The sequence below is a fragment of the Aulostomus chinensis genome, chromosome 9 (assembly GCF_037954235.1).
Source record: "Aulostomus chinensis isolate RoL2024-O1b breed Wild chromosome 9, RoL_Achi_v1.0, whole genome shotgun sequence".
Lineage (NCBI taxonomy): Eukaryota > Metazoa > Chordata > Actinopteri > Syngnathiformes > Aulostomidae > Aulostomus > Aulostomus chinensis.
Genome location: NC_141328.1, coordinates 12,415,819 through 12,437,679, shown reverse-complemented (window position 1 = coordinate 12,437,679; position 21,861 = coordinate 12,415,819). Strand labels below are relative to the sequence as shown.

Sequence of the window (21,861 nt, the reverse complement as noted above, 5' to 3'; positions counted from 1 at the left end):
TAGTCCTTTATTCAACCAAAGATTAACATCATTTATGTGTGTGTGTGTGTGTGTGTGTGTGTGTGTGTGTGTGTGTGTGTGTGTGTGTGTGTGTGTGTGTATTTTAATCTGCCTCTCAATACCAAGCAGGATCCCCAAACCCACACCTTGGATTTCTGGCAGGGTGGGAGGTTACACTGGGTGGGTGGGGTGCCTTCCAAATCAATGGGAGAGAAACAACTGCACTGTGTTGGAGGGTGTGAACACTCCTTGTGTCAGTGTAGGGTGGGATAATCTGCCATCAGATTAACCGTAAGCAAAATTTAACCTGTAGGGGGCTGTAATTCTGGATATTTAACATTTATAACTTGGAAATCTGAATATTTTTTTCATGCAGCTATCTTGAGTTGTAGGGTTTATTGTTCTCCACCTGTTCCATGAGTCCCAATTCTTTCCTAGGTTTGTTTTGGCGAATTGTTAACCAGATGTTACCTGTTGCCAATCACTAGCAAAATAATTTCCATTGTGGCATGTTTCCATCTTATTAAACATGGAATCCCCCCTATCACTTTGTGAGCATGGATACTGTCTGTGTTGTCCTAGGAATCGTTGTGACCTAAGCGGAGAGGACCTTAATCGTCAGTGGTGTAAACCTGACCCTGTCCTCAGTCCAACCATCTACCACACCAAAGGCTTCCTCTACTACCTCAGCAGCATTGGGCGAACCCCACTGGTGAGGCACACTGCTTCCTATATTTCAGCAGGTTATTAGCACAACCTTCTCTCATTTGCTGTACCCTGAACAGATGAGGTACCTGTCAACAAAGAAGTAGTTCCAGCTTAATGCTAAAGGTTTTTTTTTTATTGCAAACTTTATTACTGGATTCTAATTCTAACTGGATGAGCATATTGTCAGTTGAAAGTTTATTGTTGTGCTGGCAACACTTGGCCCATCTGTCCCCATGGACCCTTCTGGCTGATGACAATTGTTAGCAAAGATTAGTTTGAAAGTTCTGAGCCAAGAGGTATAGTGTATTAACACATTGGATCTGTAGCGACTTGATAAGCTGAGGATGATGATGTATCTTTAGGATTTTAACACAATTGTTCCTCGGGGCACCACTCATTGTAATTTAGTTTCATCCAATGAGAAACTATCAGTCTCAGATTATAGTTTATCAATGAGTTCTTTGCGGATCAGTGGCTTGCATACAAATATAAAAATGAGTTGGGACACTTTTTATATAGATTTTACTACACAAGTTTTTACTGAGTTATGAGATGTATCTGAGATTCAAGTGGACGGCGAAGGTAGCAGGTGAAAGGGTGAATGATATTAAGTATGTATTATTAAGTATTAAGTATATATATATTAAGTATTATTAATATATATTAGTCACGCTAATATATATATTAAGTATTAAGTATAAGTATGAATGATAGTGACCTGCAAATAAAAGAAAAACTATTGAATAGATGTTGAGCTGAGTCAAAGGAGTCAGGCGAAGTTGGCAGTGAAAGAAAGAGCGATCGAGGCCAGAACAGATGCAGCACTGATCTTTGGTATTGTGACAGCGCAAAAACCAATGGAACTGGCTTACATTCTCAGCTGGTTTGCTCCTGTCGATATACGGTACCTCTCCAACGAACTGGTGGGAAGACGGCCTCCTCCTGTATATTATTATTATTATTATTATTATTATTGTTACTGCTGCTGCTACTATCATTATTATTATTATTTTTTTGGAATTCAAGTTTTTATTGTGGTTTTATAAGCTTGGTACATGGCACACACTCCACATATTCATCCTTACAAACACAGGCATTACACGATTAAACAACACCATCAACCGACTCAAAAAAACAAAATAAGAAATAAAATAAATAAATTGTCTCTTGGATGCACAAGGAAAACAGACAAGCAAAGTAGATAAATAAAGTTTTGTTTTGTTTCTAGTGAGAATCATTACCCACTTTTATGTGTTCCCAAAACCTATCCCAAGGGGTTGCCCCCTCCCTCTTGACATCACTCAGTCTCTGAAGCATACATTCATATGAGGCAGTTTCAGTCATTGCACAGACCCATTCTTTCAACTGTGGGGCTTCCTGTGCCTTCCAGTGTCTTAAAATGACTCGACAGGCTGTTGTGGTGCCCACTGAAATGATTGAGAGGTCAGATTTATTAATACTGGGTAACAGAGATTTATCCCCCAGCAGACAGAGGCCTGGGTTTGAGAAGACCTCTGATCCAAGCCAGTCACTCAACACGCCGAGGATCTGAGTCCAAAAAGGTCTAATTAATGTACACTCCCACATGCAGTGAAGGAAAGTTCCCGTATCTTTTTTACATTTCCAACACAGATCATCGCCCAGAAGTCTCATCCTGTATAGTCTAGATGGTGTGTAATAATATCTATGTAGTACATTGGACTGTGTAAGTTTACTTCTTGCCTCTCTCACATATTTGCCACAGTCAGACAGAATTATTGCCCATTTATCTTCACTGATCTCTCCACCAAGATCTCTCTGCCAGATCATTTTCACCGGGTGAGAATCATCGCCAAGGGAGAGATTAGCAGTCTTATAAAATTGTGAGGCTTTCCGTTTTTCAGGTGGGAGTTTCATATAATCTGTCACCATGTTACCAGTAAGATTGTATGGTTTTGACATGATACAACTCCTTATTTCCAAGAATTTCCAGAAGTTATCTTTTCCCACCAAGTTAAATTTCTGCATCATCTTATCATATGACAGAAACACTCTGTCTTCAAAAAGATCACTTATGGTGCTTAAGCCTTTTGAGTGCCACTGTTTCCAATATACAGATTTCCTTCCAATACAGAGATCGGGATTATGCTAGAGTGAAGAATATCCTTGTAGGGTGTGTGTAACTTTGAACATTTTATGTATTCTGGTCCAGACGTCCCTTGAATGTAGAAGTATCGGATTTGTAATATTAGACCTTTTTTGTGGTAACACTTCTATGGGTTGGAAAGGCGAGCACATCTCCTGCTCTACCAACACCCAGGCTGCTCCCTCCTCCTTAGCTTGCCAGTATTTGGCTATTTTGACTATCTCAAAAGCTATATGATGGAGTCTAAAATCTGGAAGGCCGAGCCCTCCCTTCTCTTTATGTGCACACAATTTTCTCAGCTTCATTCGTGGTTTTTTACTACCCCATAAGAAATTTTTTATTATGTCGTCCAATTGTCTAAAAGTGGTGGATGGTATCTTCATTGGTAGTATCATTGCAATATAGTTAAATTGTGGGGCAGCTATAATTTTTATTACGTTGATTTTTCCCCACAATGTGAGTTTCAATTTTTCCCATTTATCAAGGTTTGTTTTTATCTTTTGGAGAATGGGGTTAAAATTTAGTGACACTATTTCAGACATAACCTCCGAAAGTTTGATGCCAAGATATTTCATTCCTTTGCGTACCCACCTAAAATTAAACTTTTCCACCATACATGGAACACATGACTTGGAGAGAGGCATCGCCTCGGATTTGTTCCAATTAATAGAATAACCTGAGACTTTTGAAAAGGATTGTATAGTATCCATCAAATGAGGCAGGGAGGTTAAAGGCTCAGATACCACTGCTAAAATGTCGTCTGCATATAATAATAATTTATGTTCATCACCTCCCGCTTTTACTCCTTTTATTCCAGGGTGTGCTCTGACAGACACTGCTAGGACCTCTAAGAAAATGGTGAACAATAACGGGCTCAATGAGCATCCTTGCCGAGTTCCTCAGGTCAGACCAAAGAAAGGAGAGATCACCCCATTTGTCATTACTGCTGCCTTAGGTTCCTTATACAACATTTCTATCCATTTAATGAAGTTAAAGTTGAAGCCAAAATGAGATAGAGTGGAGAGCAAAAATTGCCACTCCACCCTATCAAAGGCTTTTTCTGCGTCCAAAGAAATGGCAGTTATAGGCATATTCTGGGATTGACTCAACCACATTAAGTATTATTATTATTATTATAACTATTGTTATATTTTTTATTTAAAGACTATATATATATATATATATATATATATATATATATATAGTCTTTGTTTTCTCTTCTTTGCTATTTTTCGCTAAGGTTTCATTTATTTGTCTATTCTATGGTAACAGTGCTGTGAATGAATGTTGAGGAGAGTGCAATTTCCCTGGCGGAACATCCAAAAGGGATTAATAAAGTAGTCTGTCTGTCTGTCAAAGCCTCCTCCTCAATGACCATGGCTTCCATAGGGATTCACTGGATGGAGAAAAGAAGCGCGTTGGTTTGCTACTGTCTGGTCTCAGGCTGCTGGCTGCCTTGATGCGATGCTCTTCTCAGGCACTTGGTGGCTTCTTGCCGCTAGTCAGGATGGAGATGCGAGGCTCATGGGAGGTCAATAGTATTGTGACCATGAGCCAGGATCGATAATGAGTGACAAATATAGAAATTTAAGAATTTAAATGCTATGCAGAATGATGCGTTCACAAGTTCAAAAATGAGAGGCACGTTCAACTCCGTGTACCAAAAAACTTTACTAAAGGAAAAGTTGTTGCAAGGAAGGAAAAAAAGTTCTGTGTGAAGTTGAAAAAAAAATTAAGCAGAATAGAAAAAGAAAAGGGGGAGAGACAGACCAGCCACTCTAGGAGCTTGCGTACAAAGCAAGAAGCACTGAAGACAGCCCCCCGAACCTGACCCAACTCAACAGGTGGTGTCACAAATGTTATAGTGAACTGGTCTGCCCTGTGTGTGGCTGTTTGCCAATCAGCAAAAGCAACACCTGATTCTACATAAATCAATTAAGCTGTGTCCACACAGCTCATTTGTTGGATCAGGTGTTGCTTTTGCTGGGTTGGAATGAAAACCTGCAGCCACAGCGGCCCTTTACTGGACCAGTTTGAGACCCCTGCTCTAGACTTTACAAGAAAATAGAATGAAATAAAATGTAATAGAAAAAAGGAAAATAAGATAAATAACAAACTAAGTACAAATTACATAAGTGGCAGTCGTGCACATGAGTGGCAGTTAGTGATGTTCGATAACACCAATTTCATTTCCGATCCGATACTGAGTAAAATTCATGCTGGTAGCGGCGATACCAATCCGATACCGATACTTTGTGCAATTACACCGAATGTGTCTGGTAAATCTGAAAAAAAGTAGTGTATTTCAAATCATAGCCTCACAAAAATACAAGAAATCCAAGTAATTTCTTATATATTTCAAACTTGAGGCAGCAGCCTTCTTCTTATACAAGCCAACAGAAAAACAGAAAAAACACAGGACACAGCCATATAAAATATATGAAAATAGTCTCAAGTTCAAGAAGAAAAGAACATATGTAAAATAATAAACCCAGTAAAATAAGTTCTTTTTTAATTAAGAACTAAACAAAAAGAAAAAGAAAAGAGAAAACTTGCCTCTCAGTGTGTGGGCAAAACATGGATGATGCCTCCATCCAGCCTTGTGTACTGCAGCAACCATATTTGCAGCATTATCTGTCACAACGGCGACAACTTTGTCAGTTATGCCCCATTCTTCTGTGATGTGTTTAAGCGCTGAACTAATATTTTCTGCTGTATGCTGCCCATGGAAAGTGTGGGTTTCCAAAACAAATTCCTTCATTTGCCAGTTTTCAATTAGATGACATGTGACAGTCAAAAATGCCTCTGTGGACACTGAAGTCCACATATCAGTGGTGAGTACAACGCTCAAAGCATTTTGCAAAGATGCCTTTTCTTTGCCTTTGCATTCTTCAAACATCTTTACAAGATGAGTCTCTGTCAGTTTTTTTCGTCCTGGGAGTTTATATTTTGGGTCAAGAGCTTTCACAAATCCTTGGAAACCTTGATCTTCCACTATGGACAGAGGCTGGAGATCCCTTGCAAACATCTCTCCCAGGCATCTTGTGAGTGTTGCTGCTCTCAGGGAATCATCTTCAAAGGACACAAAATCACAGGGCAAAACAAATGATGGAGCTACTCTGCATTTAATGCTTAATCATAGTTAGATTTAACTATGTATGTAGACTCCCTAAATAGCCTACAATAAGGGGATACAAAGACTTGCTGATTTATAATACTGGGTGTAAGATTATCTCAGTGATAGATTGCCTATTATTAATCCAAGATGAACTCATGCAACTATTTTTTGAAGTGTGTATTTATTTTGTTACTTTTCATAACCATATTAATTTGAACAACTTCAACAGCAACAGTGCTTAGCACCACTTAAGTTCCATATTTTTAATTGTTACCTGGATAGTGCCTGCCTGCAGCACAGAAGGACTCGGCCAGAGACGTCTGTCTTGCCCTACCAGCAGCAGCACCTGAAGCTGCGCTCTCCTCTTCTGTCCGATTTACAGCATATGCCTCATACTCTGTGTTGTGGGATAACCTCAGGTGTTTCACGAGGTTTGTTGTGTTGCCACAACTTCTTACTGTTTTCACACATATATCGCACACTGCCTCTTGGCTGTTTGTGGAGCTGAAGTAGCTCCACACAGCACTCCGCTTATGCTCCGCCATTGCGAGTGAGTGAGTGACTGAGCGACAGCGAGCAGCGCGTGAGTGCTGCTGTGCTTCCGCATTACGCTCTTACCCAGGTGGAAGAAAAAGTAGTTCCCACCAACTATGTCATTTATCCAAGATCTTGATAGTTTAAATATTTTCCACTTTGTTCTTGTTAACGATATACATAATCTCAAATGACTGAAGTATCAAAACGATCGATATTTTTATTTGAGAATCGATTTTAGAACCTAGAGATCTGGTATTGGAAGCATCGATATTTCAGTATCGATCCGCACATCACTTGTGGCAGTAGTGCTGCTGGGATAGAGTCCTTGTATGTGGTGTAGTGTGCTTGTTAGAGTCAAGGGGCAGGGGGCAGGGCGGGAAGGTAATTGGTGGAGTACAGCTTCCTTACAGCCTGGTGGAAAAAGCTGTTTAGCAGTGTTGAGGTCTCCAGTGCCTTTTTGCTGAGGGCAGGAGGCTGAAGGGGGAGAGAGTGAGGGGTGGTAAGAGTCAACAGTGATGCTGATGGCTCAGTGGGTGAGGCAGATCTGTAAAACGTCTGTAAGGGAGGGCAGAGGGGCACCAATGATCTTGCTGGCTGTATTCCTGTAGGAGGCAGGACAGCCTCCATACCACACAGTGATACAGCCAGTGAGCACGCTCTTCATGGTGCGCCTGTAGAGGGAGCACATGATGGGGGTGGAACATATGCTCTCCTCATTTTTTGGAGGAAGTAGAGGTGTGTCCAAGCCTTCTTCACAAGTGATGTAGTGTTGCTGCTCAGAGACTGTGCAATGGTCAGCTGGGAATGCTATGAGTGACCTCTCCTGAAGTGACCCAGATTCATATTCACTACTTTGTCATTCGGATACAAAAAATGCTAACTTGTTGCAATGTGTCCCAGGAAAAACAGTATTCATTAAAGCTGCAAGCAGCGTTGTTAGGGCCTGAGCATCCTAAGGCCCGCGACCGGGTGCCAAATGCCGGCCTGAATTCAACGGTGTAATTGGCAAATCCCTGGTCCTTGTAGTTTAGGAGTTAGAAGCCTGAGTCTGATCCAGAGCTGAGAGCAGAGCTGCCAGCTGGCCCTTTAAGAACCCCTCCCCCACTGCACTGTCTCTGATCTGTGCCAGAGTGGAGAGCAGAGGAGGATCAACAGAATTGGAGAGTGGAAAAACTGAATAAGTCGGCATACGTTGGTGAAGAGTGACACATAATACCATATTTTTGTAGGGATTTTTGTCAGGAATACAGTGATGTGTTTGTAAAAGCTGTGGGATGTATGGTGTAGACGTGAGAAGCGTTTGTTTGACAGTATGTACCCTGAGAGGACAGGGTCTCCCCATCGGCTTCCATTGTAAGCAAGTAATATATAAAGTAAACCGAGTAATTCATATAAAAACCTTTAGCAACGTTTAATCAGCACAGTTGTGAGAGTAATGTGTGAAAGTTTGGAAGCGATAGCATTAATGCCCTAGGGCAGGGGTCGGCAAACCATAACACTCAAAGAGCCATTTTGACCCGGTTTCAATGGAAAAGACAACACTGGGAGCCACAAACACTTTTTATATTTAAAATAATACTATATATATATATATATATATATATATATATATATATATATATATATATATATATATAAATATATAAATATATAAACAAACAAACACACAATTTCCGTAATTTACGGACAATAAGTTGCACCTGACTATAAGGCGCACCAGCGAAATTTAGGTAAAAAACAAATGTGTACATATACAAGCCGCACTGGACTATAAGCCGCAGGTGTTTTAATGTTTAATTACCACATGTAAGGGTTCGTGCACAGAGGGGATTGTCAGGAAAGAGATGGCTGTTTGGGGAAGCTTCTTATTTGTTAACATTTCCTACAAACAACAAGTTGCATGAATGCATAATTTATAATAGTGCGGAACCTGTTCCGTGCTGTGTAAACTGTACTGTATCACATGACACATCGCGTTTCTGACTCACGAACTTTCACAGCATTCCAAACGTATTTACTCTGTAGAAATAAACGGTGTGCTCTCAGCGCACGTACCATAAACAAAGCTTACAGCGCTGGACGAGGCTATGCCTAATTAATAGGGCTGCAACTAACGACTATTTTAATAGTCGACTCGTCACCGACTATTGAAACGATTAGTCGACTAATCGAATAATTATTAATTTTTTCTTAAATTTAGCATGAAGTTGATTTAATTTTGTGGCAAATGATAAACAAGAAAGATGGGTACGATGAAAAATACATCTTTTATTGAACATACTGCGGAGTCGTACAAAAATTAAATAAAAATGTCCTATCAAAAACCAATTAGGCCCAGTGCTCAGTCAGTAGACATAAATCCTTAAATAAATAAACCTGTCCATTTTTTTTTAGGGACAGGCAAATAAATAAATCAAAATCAAGTACACATTTTTTATAGTGAAAATATGCATATAAAATGTACAATGTATGTCATAAAAACCGTATTGGCTTGAATGTTACTTGAATCTCACGAGGCAAGTCAGACTCCGTTTCGTTCAACTGCCCGACGGGCTTCTTTAAATGTTCCTGCATCACCGAGGTGCTGCCATGATAAGCACGGTCTGCTTAGCAACCTTTGCAAGTAGTCTTTTTATTCGCCATATCCAGGCTAAAATGTTCCCAAACTTTAGAAGTTTTGGTACGTGTACCTGATGTTGACGCCGCCATTTCTGTATGTTACCGCTCAGAGACAGAGACGCTATTGCGCATGTGCAACTCTCGGCAGAGATTATAATCAAGAGAGATGCCTCACTCTGTTGGAAAAACGCGTCTGGCGACAATCGTCAACAATGGAGTTTATTGTCGACTATTTCTATTATCGATTATTGTTGACAACGTCGACTAATCATTGCAGCCCTACTAATTAAGTGTTTTTCAAAAGTGCCTGTAACAAAGCAGTAGGCCTAAAGGTGCAGTAACGTCTGTTTAAATTATAACCAGCCTACCAGAAACCGCCAGCCACACCGTTGTATAAACCGCAGCGTTCAAAGCAGGGGGAAAAAGTAGCTGCTTACAGTCCAAAATTATATATAATTTTATTATAATATTTCGAGATCACAATAATCTTACAATTTACAACTACAATTCTGTCAGATCCATTCACGTCAAGAAACACAAGAGATGATAATGAGCTTGATTTGTTTATTATAGTACAAATTGGCGGTATGGCTCTGTTCAGAGGAGTCCCCTGATGATTTTTCATGAGCACCATGAAACAGGGGACCAGCAGCGTGAGGGAAGGTTCTCCCAGTTTAAGACTGGAAGAGCAAACATACCCCCCAAACAGACCATACCTGGCAATCCTCTCGATGAATTGATGAGAGGATGCTGAGCATAATAATTTACCCCCAAACCAACGAAATTTAAGTGCTTTACCGAGCTAATTCAATTAGAGTGAGGATAATACGATACCAATATAGTCGTGAGCCATAAACTGTAATAATTCTTGAATAAAATAACGAAGCCTGTACTGAGCTAAGGCAAGGCAATTTATATTTGTAGCCCGTTTTCACGACGATTTGTCTCAAGGCTTCACCTGGCATCATAACAACATCCTCTGCTCTTAGACCCTCACATCGACTGTGGAAAAACTCCATAGAAAACCCTTTTAACAGGGAAAAATCTGAGAAACCTCAGGGTGAGCAACAGAGGAGGGATCCCTCACCCAGGACGGACAGACGTGCAGTAGATGTTGTTACTAAGTTGTTATAGAAGCCAATGATATGGGTGGAACCATGCTTGGAAGTAGACAGTAGCTGGTATCATGAATAAATGGAAAGATAATATAATTAACTGCATAATGCCGAAGCTGCTAATGCAGGACAGCTAATAGCGATGATTGTAAGAAATCAGCTGAGTGAGTTTATTATTGAATGATACAAGGTGGTATCCTGAAGCTACTGGTCTGCAGAGTTGGGGAGGGTGGAGCACAAAGCTTTCTGAGCATCTAGAATGGCGCGGATGTCTGGTCTGATGTATCGTTCGTAAGCAGCTGAGGACCAGCGTCCCATAGCTTTCAAGATTGGAGTAGAGGTGGAAGCAGCTGCAGTGGTAGCGGCTCCAATGCGGAGGGAATGAGGCGTGTAGCGGCCTGGAGGTAGGCCGCAGAGCTGGCAGAGGAGGCGCAGGTGGACAGCAAACCAGCTTTTGGACACGGGCTTCCCCTCCTGCGTGGTGAAAAGTGGCTCCTGGGGACCGGCGTAAGGGCGGCTTTGCAGGTAGGTCCGCATGGAAGATAAAGGACAAAACATGGAATTGGATCCTGATATATAGACGACTGTGCTCTGACCATTCCTTGCGGTTTTTGAGTGTTTGAGAATTAAAGTGAAATAGTGCTCATGGAATGAAATGTCGGAAATAGTGAGATCATGATCTGGGTCAAAGGAGCTTGTGCGTGACGAAAATTCACCACCTCTTAGGAAACAGGAGCAGGACAGAACTTGGTGGCCGGTAAAGTGCCTACTTCTCAAAGAGAGATCGACCACGGACCAATCTGGCTTCTGGTTAAATTGCTGAATGAACATGGCGGCTTTTGCTGAATATGATTTGTGATATTTGTAAAATAAGGTGCCGCCATATGACATGGCTAGATCTGCGATAATTGCTAAATAATTATCGAGCTCAGCTCGTCGATCCGGAAAGACTTCACATAGGACATCTCTATAAACCCCGAAAGCAACACAAAACTCAGGAAAGGTTAAAATTTCGGACAGTCTTGAATCTGCGTCCTTTAGTGCAACAGATATGTCGCCACAGTCAACCACGCGTTTGTCACTCAGTTCGGAGCCGAGCAGGATTTTCACCAAATTCACGTCATTACCTGCTATGATCTGGCTCCTCAGGTGTTGGGAGATGGCTGCAGCTGGGGCGAAGAATTGCGGCCCGGTGACCACTGGGACAGCTGTAGCCAGGTTTCTTTTTGGGATGATTTCGGGGGCTGCAAGGTGTTGAGCGTGGACAGGAGCAGATGAGGGTATGGAGACCGAAGGGACAACCGGAGATGCCTGGGACTTCCTTTCCAGCGTCGCGATCCTTGAATTCATGTTGTCAAGGGCGGATTGGATTCCGACTAGGGCATCCAACATTGGGTCGGGAAGCAGAGGAGCATCCGCGGCAGGCCGTTTTGATGAAGCGCTAACCGGCTCGTGATGTTTACGCTTCTGATTCTGTTTCCTCCCGGACGGCTGAGGTGGAGGAACCGGTGCCGCGTCTACGGGAGGGAGAACCAGGGAGTCGCAGAGGATGGCAAACAACTCCTCGTGGGAGGCGCCAGCTGGAGGTTGGATGCTGTTTTTGAACATGGTTTCTAAGATCTTGGACAGGGGCCAGTTGGCGAGCCTGGGGCTATTTTTACTTGCTAGACGGGTGCTCCGACGAACAGCAGCGGCAAGGCTAATCTCGCGGGGATCATCAGTTGGGTTAGGTGAGTCCTGCTGTGGCTTGGAGTCATCGGAGACCTCAGCTTGCCAGGAATTGTTGTCGGTGAACTCCATGACCAACAGACAGGTAAACAGGAAAGAGAAAAAAACACCTTTTCGGCATGAGCAGATAGCAGCAGCAGCAGCGGATAGCAGCGGATAGCAGCGGATAGCAGCAGCAGATAGCAAATAGCAGCGATGACAGCGGGCAGAGCAGCATAGCCAGAGCTAGCAGAACGGAAGTTGAGGCCGGGTGACATTTAAGTTGAGAGGGGCCAATCAGAAGCAAGGGATTTGCTCAGCTGATGCGGGGCAGCTGTAGATCAGCTGACTGGTCAGTTTGATTGATAGACGGGAAGCCAATAGCGCTTGACTTCCATGGCCTGACAGAACTAACGCTAATGCTCGATTTAAACAAATGAACAAACTTGTTCAGATATTGCGCAGTTTTGGTGTCGCTGGGCTTTCCACGCATGCCGGCAGCCTGCTGACACGTCGAGTGCTGTCAGACGTTTCTGAAGAAGGCGAATGCTGATCACCAAAATTGCACAAGGTCTGAAGAAAGAAGTTAAAAACTTTTACTTAATAAGAAGACATGATACACGTTTTTGAGACAAATAACATCCACTTGAATCGGACACTTATAATTTATTTTCCCAAGCCACGCAGAGCCGCAACATAAGGATGAAAGAGCCACGGGTTGCGGACCCCTGTCCTAGGAGGAGATAGATTTTGTTAGGGGAGAAAAAAAGTCCTAATTTTGACTGTTTTCTCCAATTTGTGGACATTCTGTTGTAGATAGGTGAGGGGTCAGAGTGTATGAAGTTTGCGTCTTCATGAGACGAGTCCAACGGTGTTGGTCCCACGTCTGTGGGACATTCGTGGTAACAGTTATGGCGCTCCCAAAGTTGTTGTTTTTTTTTTTTTGGCTGCCAAGGTGGCACTCTCGAGTTTTTTTGGTCCTTTTTTTTTTAGAATATCAAATTTTTTGCCAGACCGGACAAGTGTGCCGATTTTCAGCGAATTTCATGCATGTTTAGGGGGTGCAATTAAGGTTCAAAGAGGCGGCAAAAAGGCGAAAGAAAGAAAGAATAATTTATGCGCATATTGCGCACTCATTAACAGCAAGAACAGTCTAGTACCAGGTTTTGAATGGTGTGTATGTGAAAACCGGCTCCGGGCCGTCTGGCCGAGCTGCCTCATGGGTGTTGGGGGGCGGGCTGGGACACTGTTTAGTGTGTTTTTAGTGTTTTTAGTGCTGCTAATGTGTTGCTCTGTTGAGCAAACTTAATAGGGTACGTATTGGGGTAGTGACAGCAATACTGCCCCACAATTATTGTTGGGACTGCTTCTTTTGGTCTGTATCCACAAGCTTTATGGAAACATGCAGAAATATGCACAAAATGAACACAGATTATGGACAAAAGGCTCTGTCCGTATCCGTATTTAATGTTCAGCCTTGTTACAACCCCAGAGTGTCTAGGGGTAAGGGAAGCAGCATAAACCGAGTCACAACAAAGGTATTTGAAAAGCAAAGTGAAGTTTATTGTAACAACTGAAACTGGGGCCAGAAAAATGCAAAGGAAGACAAAGAACCAAAAACACTGGCTACACAAAACGAGTCAGAAGGAGCTAAGGTTCAACTCTGAGGGTGCTGGGAGTCCCACTTGGAGAGACTGTGGGTGATGACTGACGATTGGTTAATAAAATCAAATGTGTCTCAGGTGCTGGCGAATTTTCCCCATTACCAAACTCCATGAGACGTTTATGAGAAAAACCAAGGATCCTTATTTTTAGGATCCTTTAGGATCTCAATGATTCCATGACTATCCAGCTCCAGCTCTTCCACAGTGCCGTTCCACCACATTAGTCACAGATTCCTGAAAATATAACAGTCATAGTTAATAAGAAGTGTATAAACAACCCATATTTGTGCAAGTAGTAGGTCACTATGCCTACAGCAATGCTGTACTGCAGATTTACAGCAGTATTTCCTTGAAAAAACCGGAATCATGGTATTATGATAAAAAGACAGTAATAACTTAATCTTCTTAATATCCATCCATCCATCTATTTTCTTCCGCTTATCCTATTAAGGGTCGTGGGGGGGGGGGGGGGGGCTAGAGCCTATCCCAGTGGCTTTTATATATATGTATATATATATATATGATGGCTGCACGGTGGTGCAGTGGTTAGCACTGTGGCCTCACAGCAAGAAGGTTGTTCTCCCCGTGTCTGCGTGGGTTCTCTCCTGGTACTCAGGCTTCCTCCCACTGTCCAAAGACATGCAATTTGGGGACTAGGCTGATTGATACTCTAAATCAGGGGTGGGCAATCATGTGCCATGGAGGGCCGTGTGTATGCAGGTTTTCCTTCCAACCAAACACTTTAACAGGTGAGTCCACTGATTAACACTCTTCTGTGGCTGAAGGTGTGTTAATCAGTGAAATCACCTGTTAAAGTGTTTGGTTGGAAGGAAAACCTGCATACACACGGCCCTCCATGGCACATGATTGCCCACTCCTGCTCTAAATTGACAGTTGGTATGAATGTGAGTGTGAATGGTTGTTCGTCTCTGTATGTTGGCCCTGCGATGGACTGGTGACCTGTCCAGGGTGAACCCCGCCTCTCGCCCGTGGATGCTGGGATGGGCTCCAGCCCCCCTGTGACCCTTACTAGTAAGGAATAAGCGGAAGACGACGATGGATGGATGGATATATAATTTTTTTTTTTTCCTTTTGCAGAAAATACATTTTAGGATGGGGCACCAATTTAATCTGGTGAAATTGAAAGGGATTCCATGAAGAAATGAGCTGACAAAATTTTAACTAGAACACTTTAAAACTTATACCAATATGACTAGATGAAACTATCAACCTTCCTGAAAATGTAACAGATCCCCCAATCCCTCATCTCTTTAATAAACTTTTCAGTTTATTAAAATCATATATCTTGGATATGATGGCAATTATCAGATACTCACCTTAATCTAGCTGTTTTGCCAGTCAAATGCAGAGAAGGCATTCGTGAAGGAAATGATGCATGGATGTCTTTCACTTTACAGTTTTGACAGTTTTCCAGGTTGTCTAGACCTTGGCTGTTCATTTGCTGGAATCAGGAATGATCCTGGCAAGGAGCTTAATAGAAATGAAAATGGAAGTTAATATATTGCTTGGCCAGTTTGATGAGCTCATCAGTTTGACAGGACTCAACTATATTGCATAGAAGATCCTGAATGTCATTGACAGACTTTTAAAATAGCTATTATAAATGTGTATCGAATTAATGCTCCAACTGCATCACATATTTCTCACTTTACATGTCAACAGTAATTATTTTTGTTGGACCCTAGGGGTAAAATACATTGTTTCCAGACATTGTTTTTTAGACCTCTCCTAAGCAGAGGAGTGGGCATCACTATGATGACAAGCTACAGTAACATGAAAGGGTACTATCTGCTGTGGATAATGAAATATACCACCAGAGTTGAGTATACTAGTGACAATCTAGTACCATGAGAAAGTGGCAATAGATAGCAATTAAACTATTTAATGTTTAATGTCAGGGTTCGGTTGTGGATGGTGAGGGAGACCCAAATGTAGACAGTGTTGAGGTGAACAAAACAGGTTTATTGAAAGCCGGTGGACTGAAGACTTGGCGTGGCGTGAGAGCTGAAGACTTGGCGTGAGAGCCGGGGGCTTGATGTGGCGTGAGAGCCGGGGGCTTGACGTGAGGACAAAGGCTTGACGTGAGGACAAAGGCTTGACGTGAGGCAGGAGACTTGACGTGAGGCAGGAGACTTGACGTGAGGCAGGAGACTTGACGTGACGACGAAGGCTTGACGTGACGAGAGACAGACTAGGAACATAATAATACGAGTCAGCCCAAGTAACAACTTATGACAAACTACCAACAACAATGACCCAACAATGAACACAGGAAAACACTGAGCTTAAATACAAGGAGGGAGGTGTGGCAATCATCCAGGTGAGACACATGAGGTAATCACAGGAGGGAGGTCAGGAAGACAGGACATGACTACAAAATAAAACAGGAAGCCCGAGACAGGGATTGTGACAGGCAATGAATAATTTTCCTGCGGTCATCTAAAATTGGCTGTGGTGTACAGACCGAGTTAGCCCTATGACCACCTGTGGAAGACCTGAAATGGTTGAGTACTTCTGTCCACTAAGGTAGATAGTTGCAGTCTCAAAAGGCACAAACCCTGCTTAAGTCCTCAAGCAGTGCTCACTGCTCTGGCTTCAAGTTGAATAACAACTTACCCTTTGGAGTTACCTCAGGATCTGAAAGTTACAAGAATCTCTCTACCATGTGGAATGTACTGTTCCATCTTGTGCTGGCATCTTGGATCAGTGTATTTTCTTCACATTGATTTGCTACTATTTCATCTTTAGCTTAGTACTAGCCAGCTTGCTTCCCTCAATGTGCTCCTCTAGCTGCCTTGCAGCACCTAGTGCTCTGTTGATGGTGGTTTCTTTGAAGCAGTGTTGACTCTGATTTGGAGTGTGTGTCCAGCACAGTGGATAATGGCCAGTCCATGTTTTTCTTCAAGAAGGCGCATTACTGCCACCATATTGGACCAACTGACATGAACTACTGCTTTTATTTGTGCCTATTCTCAGTCATCCAGGTCATCGTAATTCTCAAAAGTAATCAAATTAGGCAACTAGACACACCTCTTGTAAGTGAAGACGTTTCGCCTCTCATCCAAGAAGCTTCTTCAGTTCTAACTTTCAAGTGGGAAGTATCAGGTATATAACCGACCAGGTGGGTGGTGGCAAAAATCAAGTTACACCCGTATGACCTCCCCAAGAGGGCTGGGAGGGGTTTGTCACCCCTCCCAGCCCTCTTGGGGAGGTCATACGGGTCCCCTCAGTGAAGGTGTGAATGCTGACTGCAAATCCTGGGGAGGGATCTAATGACGGCATTGTAGTTTGAATGAAAACCCAATTTGGATGGCCACAAGTCTGGAGAGCATTTAAGAGTGGGTGTGGTTGTGTTCCCTGCTTTTCCCATCTGTTTTAGAAGGGATATTTTGTGTTCTGTGTTTGAGAGTTCAGATCACCCCCAGTTTGTGCTTGAGTGAGTGGTGTGAGTCAAACAGGAGATAGTGATCCGTGTGGGTGAGTTTCCTGTAGACCCCAATGTTAAGTTCCCCATTGATTTCAGTGTGAACCGCACAGTGTAGAAAAGCCGGACAGTTGTCTTTGACATCCTTCCTCATGAATGTGATGTTCCTGTCCACTGAGTTAAGCTGTTCAGTGAAAGGTTCAACTTCACCCTTCCTGATAGTGACGGAGGTGCCGTCTACGTATCTGAACCAATGTCTCGGTGGGTGGCCTCTGAGTTTTCTTAAGGCTACGCTTTCCATCTCTTCCATGTACAGGTTTGCAGGGAAGAAGAGAACACAAACACATACACTCGGCTCTCCAAACTTGTGGCTTATCCAAACTGGGCTTTCATTAAGACTGCCAAGAAGCCCAGGGAGGATAAGAAAGATGATGCCCAGTAGAAGAGGAGCATTTTCATCCCATATGTGGCAGGGGTTTCAGAGAAACTCTGAAGGATCTTTAACACACATCAGATCCCTGTGCACTTTAAGCCCAGCAACACCCTGAGGCAAAAACTTGTCCGTCCTAAAGACAAGGTTCCAAGGCATAAACAGAGCAATGTTGTTTATGCAGTCCAGTGTAACGAGGAGTGCTCTGACCTGTACATAGGGGAGACAAAACAACAATTACACAAATGCAAGCGCAACACAGGAGAGCAACAACCACAGGCCAGGACTCAGCAGTCCACCTCCACCTCAGTGAGAAGGGGCACTCATTTGGCTAGAAACCGCACCTTGTGATCTTCAGAGAGGACAGATGGTTTGAAAGAGGGTTGAAAGAAGCCATTCATGTCAAACTAGAATGACCATCTTTGAATAGAGGAAGGGGTCTCAGACACCACCCACCTACAATGCCATCCTTTGATCCCTCCCCAGAAGGTGCTACCAGCATTCACGCCTTCTTAATATTATTTCATCATGAAATGTATGAAATTGCTATTTTGTGTTGTGTCAGGAGAAAGAGAGAGATCTATGATTTTTTTTAAATTATTCATCTTTGAATGTTGCTGTTGTTTATTGTATTGTCTTATTAATTCTTTATTTTGCTATGGGTTATTGTTGCTTTGGCAATATTGTTTTAATAGATACATGCCAATAAAGCAACTTGAATTTCAGAGAAAGAGAGAGAGAGAGAGAGACACCTTCTCAAAGGTTGTATCATGTCTCCTTTCCATCAGTGTGGTAAAGTGGGATCAGCCAGGTAGGGAGTTACCATAGTATTCTGGGTTTAACTGCTTGATCATCTTTTTGAAACTTTGATCCCCAACCATGGACATGTCCGTCACCAACGTGATCAAAATTGCTTCAGTCAGGACATTTGCTTGCCTGGGTGTGTATATTGTTGGCTTAGTAACAAAGTTGTCTGTTGTAGACAGACAGATTTTCTCAGCAACATTAGCAACATCAAGCTTCCTACTCAAACATGACAACGCTGTTATAACATTAGTTATCAATGTTTACAGCTATCAATATACATAAGTAGCTTACTAATGTTGACGTAATGTTAGAAGCTAAGAAACCAACCGAGATGACAGTCCCTCTTCGTCTGAAATTTAATCATCAACCACAACGTGCCTTCTTTTGGAGATGTTCATGCATGGCTGTCGTACTGCCATGGTATGTAAGTTCTGCCTCCAGATTTTGCATTTCACATTCTTTCCTTCCAAATTGTGGGTGAAATGCTCCCAAACTTAAGAGTTATGTTGCTGGCTAGTCCATAGCGAAGACATCCATTGACCGTAGCTTTTCCGGTGACATCACCACTGATGATGATCACACCAGCACATGTGTGTCAAGGACAGAAAGGCAGACATGGCTGCGGAAAGCACAGCAGCAGTTTTGAGAGAAAAACAAAGCTTCAAAAAATAAATGATGAAGTTGATTATTCATTTAATTGCCAAAAATTTTAATGGTGGATGTAATCGTGACTCGTCAACTAATCTTGGCAGTCCTACTGTGCAGTAACTGCATGTAAAGCAGTGTACTCATGGAATCGACAATGACTTTCAGCATGTCTCAGCGATCCCCTGGCTCTGGACGATTACCAGCATCAATGGGTCTTTTGAGAGAGGTCCTCATTTTGTTCCATGGCACCTGGGATTTGTCCACTCAATTGCTGTGCCCATATGGACTGGTTAGTTGACTGAAAGAAGGCTCATTTGAGAATGACCTAAATTAGGAAAACATAGTACCAGGGGAAGAAACAAGTTAGAGGTGGTCAGTTGGGGAGTTTTTGGACCTGCATATTTTTTAATCTTAATAGAGCCATTATCATCAATATAGAATTTCATTGAACATTGTCATGTAAATGAGATATCTTACCACTTTTGACAGAATTAATTAGTTTTCTGCACTGAATGGGTGATAGTAGATGTCTAATGACTTCCTCTTTAATGAACTGAAGATCATCTGGCCCTTCCACACCTAAATTGGTTTCCAATTCATGAAATGCTGCTTCCACCTTCTCCCTATCTAGCTGTGGTAGCACACGCTGTATAGCATGCTCAGTGAAGTCCAACATTTAATCTTTTACCTGTAACACACTGAATGGTGCAAGGCAATCAAGTTGAGACCAAACTGATTATATGTGTCCAATTGATAGTAGCCTGCTAGGCTGTCCACAGACAAACATTTATAATGAGCATTATGACTGTTTTGTAGACAGTGCACACAAATACCCGATACATGCACTCACTGATACTGCTCAACAACACAATGCACACATGATGGATTAATCAGTATGAGCAAAATTTTACCAAACTTGTGACCTGTGTCATTTTACCAAACTTGTGACCTGTGTCATTTTGGTTAACAAAAACAGCCATACTTCTTTGGTACAGTCTCCCTTTGAATATAACAGAGGGTGTTTCAATAGTGTCCTCTGAACGAAGGCCCTTGAGACTGAAAGCTCTGACTGACATTCTGGTATAGCTGGTCATGAAACTTTTTGGCTTCCCCTATTTGAAGCATTGGAGAAAATAAGCTAGCAGTATGTAAGTAAGCTCATAGTAACTGGTGACTGGTGAGATTTTTTCAAGTTATTTAGTTTTCTTGCACACTGCTTAACCCTAAGGGACCTAAGCTGACTTGGGGGTAATTTTACATCCTTTGCTTTTGAGTTGTTATCTTGGTCATACTTAGATATATTTTATAAAAATGTTAAAAACAAAAATAAAAATTTGTATTACAAAATTTTTGGATTTTCTCATCATAGAAGGTTTCCAGCACACATATCTTTGCATATTGAACTGGGGGAGTTTCCCTGGAATCTGACAAAGTAAGCATGTAAGTAAACACATATTTTGCTTTAAAAAATGATAAAAATATAATTCATTTTAAAAGAAACATGCAGAAATATAAAAAATTACAATCACACAACTGTTTATAAGAACATACAACTGTATACAATATTATATACATCAAAAGAGATTTTGAAGATTCCCTATGCGTCTCTATATTTATTATAGCAACATCATATTATTTAGCAAAAATTATTATGTCGCAATTAACAATTCCTATAAATCTTGGATCACCTTGAGTTGGATACAATATTATCCAGATCACGGGGACCAAAGTTTACAGTGGCATTCTCTTAGATAAGTTGTGCTGCTTGCTGCAGTATATTTCTTTGGCGGTATTTTTTTCCTTACATTGTACACTGCTCTGCCAAACATGTCTTTTCAGTGTCCGACACTGACCTGTACTGACCTGACGTGAACCAATCTGCATATGCACTCCGTGTACTGTAAATGTACAGTAGCTTCCATCCGTAAAATGTTTGCACCTGTGCTCTTTTGTTTAATTGGAGAAAGTTTGGAGGAGGTTTTGAGAAGCAAAACTTTCCTGTCATTCAGAAAAGGATGCAATATCATGCTTATACTTAACACCCTGTAGGAATTTGCAATGATCAAAACCAAATTATGGACAAAGTTTGTCATAGAAGAAAACATGATAAACCAGGAGCCGGTAAAATATGTTGTTCCTCTCTATAATGTGATTGACAAGTACGAGTGAAGTACTGGAGTAAACAAATAAGGCAACTTATTTTTTTGTAGTCATTTATCAGTCCAGTTGTAAAGAGAATCATGTGGTGCACTTATGCCTGCCATACCTGTCCAATGATGAGTTCGTAAGTTATTTAGGTGAGAGACAAAAGGAGTGCACATCAACCCACAGCTTTTTGCAAACCGCATTTATGATTAAATTCAGCCAAATTCCAAAATTATGTTCTAACAATTACTTGATCACAAAAATAATTGAGAGGTGCCATTGTAAAGGCACAGCTGTGTAGTTTCACGTGAAAAGAGTGTGATCGAGCTCTGGTGAACCATTCCAGATATATCCGACTGCAAAGAATGTGTGTCTCAAGTCACACACTTGGCGTGAATGGGTCCATAAAAGCTAAAATTGCTGTGCTTGCTTTCAGTGCAGAACATTGATAATTAAATAAGGGGACCAAAATGGAGAATGTGTTCAGGGTAGGTGGCACGTTGGTGCAGTGGTTAGCACTGTCGCCTCACAGCAAGAAGGTTCCAGGTTTGAGTCCCAGCTCTGGCATGGGATCTTTCTGTGTGGAGTCTGCATGTTCTCCCCGTGCCTGCGTGGGTTCTGTCCAGATACTCCGGCTTCTCCCCACCGTCCAAAGACATGCAATTGGGGACTAGGCTGATTGGATACTCTAAATTGACCATAGGCATGAATGGGAGTGTGAATGGTTGTCTGTCGATATGTGTTGGCCCTGCGATGGACTGGAAACCTGTCCAGGGTGAACCCCGCCTCTCGC

General features: G+C 42.1%; 1 protein-coding gene across 3 annotated transcripts in view; it reads left to right on the top strand.

The window, feature by feature from the left end:
• Window positions 1–21,861, top strand: part of agbl1 (AGBL carboxypeptidase 1) — a 219,300-nt gene that overhangs the window by 150,763 nt on the left and 46,676 nt on the right. For all 3 annotated transcript variants that reach the window (XM_086213834.1, XM_086213833.1, XM_086213832.1), the window contains one exon: window positions 583–712. In XM_086213834.1, coding sequence (XP_086069960.1) covers window positions 583–712 — 130 coding nt within the window. The remainder of the gene's footprint in view (window positions 1–582; window positions 713–21,861) is intronic.